Source organism: Arachis stenosperma, chromosome 8 (assembly GCF_014773155.1).
Source record: "Arachis stenosperma cultivar V10309 chromosome 8, arast.V10309.gnm1.PFL2, whole genome shotgun sequence".
Lineage (NCBI taxonomy): Eukaryota > Viridiplantae > Streptophyta > Magnoliopsida > Fabales > Fabaceae > Arachis > Arachis stenosperma.
This window is the reverse complement of record NC_080384.1, coordinates 11,500,160-11,510,822: the sequence shown is the minus strand read 5'-3', so window position 1 is coordinate 11,510,822 and position 10,663 is coordinate 11,500,160. Positions and strand designations below refer to the sequence as shown.

The window sequence follows — 10,663 nt, the reverse complement described above, 5'->3', positions numbered from 1 at the left end:
AGAATAAAATCGATTTTTTTTATAACAATAACAATAAACCCAATTGTTATAAGATCCGATCAAACCAACCAATTTACATAACCTACTGGATCGTGATTTTTTTTGTTTTTTTTTTAAATAAAAATTAGGGATATATTTGTCTTTTTATAAAAAATTTAAATATGATTCGGTTTAGATTGTGTAAATTGATCAGATCAAATCGGATTTAATAATTATAGTGTGGATAATTGAATTTATTATTATTGTTATAATAAACCCATTTTGTTCTTGTTTATTAAAAAATAAATTATTAATATTAACTGAAACATTTTTAGTAGATTTTATATTAGATTTATTTGACAATCAGTTATAATATTGACTGAAATTGATTATTATAGTATTGATTTTTTGGTATTAATTAAATTTTATATACTTTTTATAAAAATCTTTTTAATTAGTAATTTAATATATATTTTTAATGTATGCATTAGTTAAGTCTATATTTATATTAGCGTTAGAGAATCATTAAAAGAGTTTAGTTAAGATATGTTTTTAATATATATAATAAAATTATTAATTGAAAATTTATAAAAGAAATACAGAGTTTAAATTTTTAATTTGTTATATATTTTTTAAAGTAAAATATTTTAAAACTTTACTAATAATAATATTTTGGATTTAGCGTTAAAATTATTAATTTTAAGTTTCTATAAAAAGATACAAAGCTTTGTTTTCAATATGATTCTTACTTATTTATTAAAATGAAAAAGTTAAAAACTTCTAATGATAATAATTTTAAAAATATATATTAAAAGTTTTTAACCTTTATTAAGGAGAATGAGAGAAGGAAAGAGCGGGGCGAGCGGTTGAGGGTGAAACACAGTCAGGAAGATGGTCATGCCATCGGAAGAGATAAGGGAATGTCTCTTTTAGAGATAAAGTCATTGGTGCAGAAAAGTCTAAGGCCTTTGCATTAGTAGGGTCTTTATCTGGGGATGGTATCGCGACGGTGACAGATAAGTAGGGTGATTTTCGTCCACCAAGTATCAGTTTTACCAAGGAGGCAAAAACCTGTCTAGCTGAACCTTATAAGGAAGCCATCGTGATCAAGGTGCTGGATAAGCATTATGGCTACACGGCTCTCATGCATAAGCTTCGGATAGTATGGCGCATCAAAGGAGGGTTTGATTTGCTGGATGTGGGGTTTGGATATTTTTTGGTTAAATTTGTTATTGCTGCGGATCGTGAGAAAGTCATTCTTGGTGGCCCGTGATTGATAGACGGTCACTATATTGCAGTAAAGCCATGGGATGTGGATTTTAGGCCATGCGAAAAATCCTTTGGATCAACACTGGTATGGATTCGAGTCTCGAGACTTCCGATTTGGTGCTACTAGGAACAAGCAATGCTGCGAATTGCTTCTGTAATAGGGATTCCGGTGAAAGTAGATTTGGCCACTAAGCTTGCAGAAAGAGGAAAATATGCCGGAGCTTGTGTTCAAATTAATCTTGAGTTTTCTGTAATCAAACATATTATAGTGGAGGGTGTGACTTATAAAGTGGAGTACGAGAGTTTACAGTTGATTTGTGCTACTTGTGCACGGTATGGACATGGTAAATCGTTGTGCATAGAGAATGAGACCTTGGAAGGAAACGGAAATTCTTCTGGTAATGGAAAAAATAATGAAGTCCCGACACTAGTGCCACACAACAATCATGAGATTCAAAAATAGGCTGAATCAGAAGCTCATGATTTGGGTGAGAATCCTCGTAATTTGGGTGAGAAATTAGGAGTTGTTAAAGGAAAAAATGTGGTTACGGAATTATTGGCTCCTCAGTGCCTGATGGTCATGTTAATGAGGCATGCATGGATGATGAAGTCAAATTTTCTCATGAATCTAAGGGCTGTCAATTTTCTCATCAAAGAGCAGACATGTTTGCTACTTCATTAGGGGATAGTGGTTTGTTTTATCTGAAGACTATTGGGAGGCGGTTTTCTTGGTACAAGAAGGTGAAAAATTATGTTGACGTGGCAAAAAAGCTTAATCGAGTCTGTATAAATAGTAGTTGGTTATCTATCTTTCCAGAGGCTTATGCAGAAGTTTTAAATAGGCTTCAGTCTTATCATTGCCCTATTCTGGTGCATTGTAAAGGTCGTCCTCAGCCTAAAGGAAATCGACCTTTCCGATTTGTTGCTGCTTGGGCTACTCATCTTGGGTATAGGGATATTGTGAACATGGCCGAGCGGTAAGGCAGGGGACTGCAAATCCTTTTTCCCCAGTTCAAATCCGGGTGTCGCCTGATCGACAAGAGAATTGAATTTTGACCTTTTAATTAAAAAAATGAGAGGAAAAACGAATTTATCTGTAATGTTTTCCGACTCTACTAGAAATCTGATCAAAACTTGTTTGATGTTCTAATAGAATTTATTGAATTGTTTCGTGTTAATATAATAGTTTTAGTGCAGAATCGAATCCCCCTTTGACTCTGTACCAGCGATTTAAATAAATATATATAGTTATTATAGTTTCTAGTATTCTCAGTGATTAGATTAATACCAAAAAAAAACAACAAGAATTAGTGACCAGTCATGGTGTTCTGGTAATAGAGGGATTCATGGCAAGCTTTTGGAAGTACAGAAGAATTCACTAGAGTTTAACTCGAAAGTATCTGGTAACATTTTTGTTAAGAAATGTGAATTAGAGCGGCAGATTAATTATTTACAAAAGCGTTTGGAAGTGGGGGATAGTATTTATTTGCGTCAGAAAGAGCAACAGTTGCTTGATGATTATAATAATACTTTAGTGCAAGAAGAGCTCCTACGGTTCCAAAAGTCCAGAGAGTAGTGGGTAAGGTTCGGGAATAGGAATACAAGATTATTTCATATTCAAACTCTTGCGTGAAGGAAGTATAATAAGATTCATGGCCTTTTTCTCAAGGATAGAGTGTGGAAAACTGATCCAGAGGTTCTGAGTCAAGAAGCATAGTCTTTCTATAAAAGCTTATTCTGTCATTTGGATGATGTTGATTTGGGTTGTCTTGGTGATGTGCCTCTTCCTTCTCTGAATGAGGAAGCTTGTAATAATCTTACGGCACCAGTTACTATGGAGGAGGTCAGAACAGCTGTTTTTCACATGAACTCTTTTAAAGCTCCGGGTCCTAATGGGTTTTAAGCTTTCTTCTTCATAGAATATTGGGAGATCATTGGTCTTGATGTTTAGAAGATGGTTAAGCAGGCATTCTTCGGTGTTACTCTTGATCTGAGAATGTTGGAGACTTTACTGGTTCTCATTCCAAAGGTTGAATCACCGGTATCTATGAAAGATTTCAGGCCAATTAGTCTCTGCAATGTTGTTTACAAGATCATCACGAATGTCCTTGTTAATAGGCTTCGTCCTCATCTTGCGGAGATTGTTGGCCCGCTTCAAGGAGGATTTATTCCGGGACGAGAAACTCCTGAAAACATCATTATTGTTCAAGAAGTCCTCCATTTTATGAAGAAGACTACATCAAAGAAAGGCACACTGGCCTTTAAGATTGATCTGGAGAAAGCTTATGACAGAGTTGACTGGAATTTTTTAACTCATACCCTTAAGAGCTTTGGTTTTCCTATTCCTACACTTAATTTGATTATGAATTGTGTCACTGCTTTTTCTTTATCTATTCTTTGGAATGGGAGTCGTCTGAATGGCTTTACTCCTAGCCGAGGTCTTAGACAAGGAGACCCTATGTCACCCTATCTTTTTGTGTTGTGTATGGAGCGATTGGCATGCTTTATTAGTCATTAGGTTGATTTGGGCTTCTGGGAGCCGGTTGCTATTTCTAGAGGGGGACCAAGAATATTCCATTTAATGTTTGCGGATGACTTACTTCTATTTTGTAAAGCTACAAAGAGACAAGTGCAAAATGTGATGTTAGTTTTAGAGACTTTTTGCAAAGCATCTGGGATGAAGATTAATGTGGAGAAGTCTAAAGCGCTTTGCTCCAAGAATGTCTCTGCAACAAGGAAAGAGGTTTTCACTGGGGTATCCTCTATCAGATTTGTCCAGGACTTGGGCAAGTATCTTGGAATTACCCTTAGCCATTCTAGAGTGACTCGTTCAGCTTTCAATGGTGTCCTGGATAAGATTCGGAGTAGGCTAGCAAGCTGGAAAGGGAGTTTACTCAATCGGACTGGTAGACTCTGCTTGGTTAATTCTGTTGCCGTCGCTATTCCCACGTACCAGATGCAGGTCTCTATTTTTCCCAAAGGAATCATTAGTAAATTGGAGTCTATGATGAGGATTTTTTTTTGGAAAGGACAAGTTAATGAAAGAGGATTGAATCTTGTTAGTTGGAAGGTACTGGTTACTCCAAAAAAAAATATGGAGGTTTGGGGATTAGAGATCCTTATTGTGTAAATATTGTTCTTCTTGGGAAGTTAGTTTGGACTTTTTTCCAACAGGCAAACAAGCTATGGGTCCAATTGTTGGATGTCAAATACCGATCATCTCTAGATGTCTGTTTTAGTTATCCTAAGAACAAGGACTCTCCCATTTGGAGGTGTCTTTGCAAGGCTTGGGAAGTGTTGAAAGATGGGTTTGCTTGGTGTATTGGAGATTTGAACAAGAATTTTTTATTTTCTAGCTGGAAGAGAGAAGGACGGTTATCTAATGAGATCGATTATGTTCACATTTTTTATTTGAATCTCCGGATACATGATATTTGGTCGGTTGGTAGGTGGCATTTGGATACTCTTTATTATCCTTTATCTCAAAATTTGAAAGGTAATATTCTCTCTTACAATCCAGATGAACAAGCAGGTCCGAAAGTGGGTTGGTATTAGAGTGAGTCTGCTACCAAAGTCTATAACTCACACAATGGTTACTTGTGGTTGTGTAAGCAGTTGTTTGGTTGGGAGGAGTGGGAGAATTGGCTTTGGCTTTGGCGTCAGCTTGTTCCGGAAAAGCATAAGTTTTTGGCTTGGTTGTGTCTTAAGGAGGCTCTTTCTACTGCAAGTTTTCACTTTAGAAGAGGGATGTTGTCATCGGATAGGTGTTCAAGATGCCTTTCTAGCCAGGAATCGATTTTACATTGTATTCGGGATTGTTCAAAAGCTCAGCTTGTCTGGCATAGGTTGGATATTTCTTGTCATCCTCTGAATTTGAAGAACTGGTTCTTGTATCATAGCAGAGAGCATCCGTTCAAGTTCTTTTCAGGACTTAGGTGGATATGGCGAGTAAGGAATAATGACATCTTTAATCCCCATGAAACTTGGCCTCTGGAAAAAGTGATTTGTCTGGCATTAACTTCAGAAAAAGAGTTTAGGAATATTTTTGAATTACAACGTATGTCCCTTCCCTCTACTCTAAATGGTTTTTGGAATCCCACATCCATTGGTACTTTTAAGATTAATTGTGATGCTAGTTATTTTGGTTCGGGTGATAATGTTGGTTTTGCTTGTGTTATTAGAAATTGTAATGGGAGTTGGCAAAGGGGGTGTTTGGGAATGATTGAGAGTAATAATATTCTTTAAGGAGAATTGTTTGTTATTTGGAGAGGATATCTCTTAGCTTGGGATGTGGGTTAACGAGATGTTATTTGTGAGACGGATTGTATGGAAGCATTTAATCTTGTTACTCAAGATGGTTTTGGGTTTATTGATCCATTAGTGCTCAAAATAAGAGATATCATGCATTGGAATTGGCGTGTTGACTTTCGTTTGATTATGAGAGATACAAATACGGTGACAGATACTATGGCAAAGATGGCGATGAAGTTACAACTTTCGCATGTGGAGCTTCTTTCACCTTGGGAGGAGTTTAAGAATAGTCTTAAATGGGATTGTCTATCTATTTAAGCAGTTCCTTGTTTTGTTTGTTTTGTTTTTCTTTATTTAATTTATTTCAGTTACAAAAAAAATTTAAAAATATATAGTAGTTAATTTCTAATAATTTTAATATGTGTCATTAAATGTTATTTTAGCTAAATTTTTAGTATAGTTACAAATTAAAAATAGTTTATCTATTAATGCCGGCATATCAAACAATTGGGAAGGCAATAATGACAAATTAAAACTCATTTGGTCCCAGTTTTTTTTTTTTTTTTTTCGCTCTTTTTTAAACTTTTCTTTTTAGTGTCTAGTCAGTTGATTTAGTCTAGTATTGCCTGCAAACAAAGCATTCATTAATTTTCTCCGTCCATAAATCACATTTTTATTTGAGAAAAAGAAAATAATAACAATGAGCTTTTGAAAAAAAAAATTACAAGAATATGATAAAGTAAATTGCACTTAACACACCAAATACATATTTCTGTTATACAGTAATTGATTAATAGCTGATTTTTTTATATATGTAACGTAATTATTTAACTAAAATGTATTCTAATGATATTAGTTAAAAAATAATAATGCTTTTTAAAATTTAAATATATTTAATATATTAAAAATATAAATATCTTATATTTCAATATAATTTTTCTCGTATGGTATTCTTAACCTAAAAATTAAGATATTTATTAAATGTTGATAAAAAAAAAAAAAAGAAATAACTGAGTCTCAACTGATCGAATGCATTTTAAGAAGGAGCATTTCATTGATCTTGACATCTTCTCGTCATTTGGTCAACGGCGAAACTTTCCACACGGCTTTAGCCCTTCTTCGAAACTTCCCTTTATTAAATAAAAAATTATAAGTAAACAATAAAAATATTAAATAATATAAATAATTAATATATTAGATATTCATTTTATTAGGTGTGAAAATAATTATTTTAATATTAAAATTTAAGTATTTTGATTTGATTTAATTGATAATTATTTTTGTTGTTGAAGATAGTTATTGATTATTTAATATTATTTAAAAATAAATTAAAATTAAAATTTAATATTTCTGCATATTCGTTTCTTCTACGAAAAGAAATAAATAGATTTGTAACAGAGATGAGACGAGAACATAAATATTTATTAAACAAGAATTCAGTAAAATTTTATTGTCATTTTCTGTATTATGCAAATTTTTAATAAATATAAATTAATTTAATATCTAATAATTTGAGAACAAAATTTATTTCTTTTCTAAATAAATATCAATTTTTAAATGTGCTAAAAATCCTTTTTTAAATGGAACAAATAGAAAAGAAAAAGAACTAAAATTTAAAAAGTTGAATTAAAAGAAAAACAAATGCAAGAAAATAAAAACTGAGAAATGAAAGCAAACAAACAAAAACAAACAAAGACTTTCGACCAAATGGAAGGGTATGGAAAGAATTTTATAGAAAAAAAAATTTTTTTGGTAGACTCCAAAAGTCATTAAAAATGTAAGTTTGCGAGAATATTTTTTAAAAAGATTTCAAACTTTGTTTTTTTAAATCTTGTACATTTATAGACTTATTTAACCAATCATATTTTGTTTCATGCTTTCATAAAGAACGCAAAAAATAACTGTTTCTGTCAAATACAAAATTTATGTAATCGTCCTCAATTTTCTGAACCATCAAACTTAACACTGTTTAACAGTTATGTTTCACTTTAACTCAAACAAATTTCATCGAATCAATTACCTTTTTCTTGTTGACAACTTTTTTCGACAAAAAATTCATCACGCTCGATGGAATTTGTCACACACAACCTTCTACACCGATTACAACATCTTCAACTTATAAGTTATAATTTATTTTATTTGACTAACACCTTGATAATTAATTAATATGAATTTGATGGCTTTAGCCATTACAAATAAATAACATGAATAATTTAATTAGGAGTAATATTTAGATTTTGCATGAGCCCATGAGCGAGAAACAGTTAAATTCTTTCAGAAGCTTTATTTTTATAGAATAATAGAGATATTGTGACACAAATACATAGCATATCAATCAATTTAGAAAGTAGAAATACTCATGATCTTTTTGTTAATAAAACATGTAAAGTTGTAAACATGCGGGCACAACCCTTTATTTTAGTTACACACATTAAAACCATAAAACCATAATCAAACATGGTACTACTGTCCCACCTCAACATACATCTTTATTCTTCAATGGCTGATATTCCAAGTAAATAGACAAATCAGACTTGTCAATATTTTGCTTGTGGTAACACTTGCAAACAAAATAGAGCACCGTCTGGGTAACTTGTCCTAGCAAGATTTGATGAGACAAAAGCAACAAACAGAGTATACTATATGCTATTCTCACCACCGAGTTCATGTTCCATCCTTGAACAACAACCATCATGAATAAAAAGTGTATCAAACCATAGGAAACGATTATTGTGAAAACTAAGAGTAAGGACAACCCCATCTTCCCCTTTATTAATTCCTTGCTCTTCTTCATTGCTTCAAACCCGTATGAGTCTTCCAACACCGTTACACTATTGGATAGTAGCCAAATCAATGAGAGGTAGAATAAACCAACCACATACGTCAAGACCAATATGATTGAAAATACTGATGCAACCCCAAGAACAGCATAATTTTCTGTCCCAGCATAAGCGTTTATTGTCAAAGCCAATATGATAAAAACAAGAACCGCCACAAAGTTGTAGACCAAAAGCGCCATGAATACGCACAAGAAAGTTGTCATAAGCCTAGCACATATCTTTGGAACTATGCTTATAGCCTTTCTGAGATTCACCACCTCATCATCATAGGTTGAAGCATAAAACAACGAGATGGTGTAGGATATTGCTGAGGTTGTAAGGAGGGAGAATATGATCGACAAAGCCAAGTAAAAGACCTTGAAGACCAAGAAAGTTACCCATTCGGAAGAAACTGTCTGGGAGAGTCTTTTGAATTGGGGTGTGTCTTGTGGGGTTGAGATGATTTGTTGGGAGTGGTTGATGATCTTGGTGAAGAGTGAATTGGAAACTTGTATTTGGATTAAGAACATGAAGGAGAGAGGGAGGATTAGGGATAAGGTGATCTTAGTGAAGATCTTCCTCCATGAGAGTATGATCTTGTAGGACTCTTTGTAGATCCCAAAGAGACCAAGAAACTGCATGTCTTGTTGTTCTTTGTTCATGATCATCATGGTTAAGTTTTTGGTCGACAAGACTGAGGATATAGAAATAGAAATAGTAGAATATATATATATAGGTAAATGCTATCCAACCCCCTCTAAAATAACATGTAAATTACCCTTCATTATGTGTCACATTGTAATTGGTCCTTATCTTAACCATAGTTGAGTTATTTTATAATTTATTATTCTTAAAATATCAAAGCTCCACTCCCGTTAATTGAAGCACATTCCACTCCTCCATTTTTTGTTCATCACTTCATCACCTAGATTCGGTCCTTCCAAGCACCGTTGCGTTCGTGACAAGAAGCACCAACGTCATCGCCATCTACTGTCTTCCCACACAACCTCTAATTAATGGTTAATTTTAGTTATTAATTTTTTTATTAAAAAAATATATCTTTATTTAATTACGTGACGGAACATATTTATAAAAATATAATATAATAAAATAAATCTATTCAAAGTATTTAAAAGTTTAATTAAAATTACGAAATACAAATATATAATAAAAATTTGTACTCCAAACAAATAAACATATTTTTTATCATACATATATTTTTTTAAAATAAATATATTATTAAAATTAATAACAGAAATTTAAAATAATAAAATTTAACTTTCTTACCGTATTTTTTATAGTATTTTATTTTTTAATTTATAATTTATTAGTACTTTATTATTTAATTAAAATTAAACAAATTATTTTTATGAAAAATTATTTTTTGTATTATATTAGAGAAGAGACCAATATAGCAGTTTAAAAAATAAATTATATAAATATTTAAGAGATAAATATGAAATACATACCTAAAATAAATAAAACAGACAAAATGGGAGTACTATTGAAAAATGGAGAATTATTTTTGTCTGTTTTATTTATTTTAGGCATGTATTTCATTTTTTCTCTTAAATATCTATTTATATAATTTACTTTTGTATTTAAAAATTTTAATATTATCTATTTTTTTTAAATTATTTTTACATTATTTTTTAGACTGTTATATTGGTCTCTTCTTTAAGATAATACAAAAATAATTTATCATGAAGATAATTTATTTAATTATTAATTAAATAATAAAGTACGAATTAAAAATTAAAAGAATAAAAATATTATAAAAAATACTTGTAAGAAAGTTAGATTTTATCATTTTAAATTTGTGTTATTAATTTTAACCATTTATTATTTTTTAAATAATTTATGTACAATAAAAAATATATTTTTTCTGATTTTAATTATACTTTTAAGTACTCTAAATAGAGTTATATTATATTTACATATGAATATATGTTCTATCGTGTAATTAAATAAAGATTTATTTTATTAAAAAAATTAATAACCAAACTAAACATTACTTAGGTATGTATTTCATATTTATCTCTTAAATATTTATACAATTTATTTTTTAAACTGTTATATTGGTCTCTTCTCTAATATAATATAAAAAATAATTTTTCATAAAAATAATTTGTTTAATTATTAATTAAATAATAAAGTACTAATAAATTAAAAATTAAAAAATAAAAATACTATAAAAAATACGGTAAAAAATTTGAATTTTATCATTTTAAATTTCTGTTATTAATTTTAATAATATATTTATTTTTAAATAATATATGTATGATAAAAAATATATTATTTTTTTTTGGAGTACAAATTTTATTATTATATTTGTATGTTCATGA

The 10,663-nt window shown here is 30.7% G+C and overlaps 1 protein-coding gene across 1 annotated transcript; it reads right to left on the bottom strand.

The window, feature by feature from the left end:
* Positions 1–7,807: 7,807 nt before the first annotated feature.
* On the bottom strand, positions 7,808–9,030 carry LOC130943353 (uncharacterized). Its single transcript, XM_057871194.1, has one exon. The coding sequence runs from the start codon at positions 8,987–8,989 to the stop codon at positions 7,976–7,978; it is 1,014 nt and encodes a 337-aa protein (XP_057727177.1). The 5' UTR covers positions 8,990–9,030; the 3' UTR covers positions 7,808–7,975.
* Positions 9,031–10,663: the final 1,633 nt, after the last annotated feature.

Bases quoted from the DNA above. Each gene is read 5' to 3' on its own strand.
- LOC130943353 (XM_057871194.1), bottom strand. From the start codon at position 8,989: ATGATGATCATGAACAAAGAACAACAAGACATGCAGTTTCTTGGTCTC.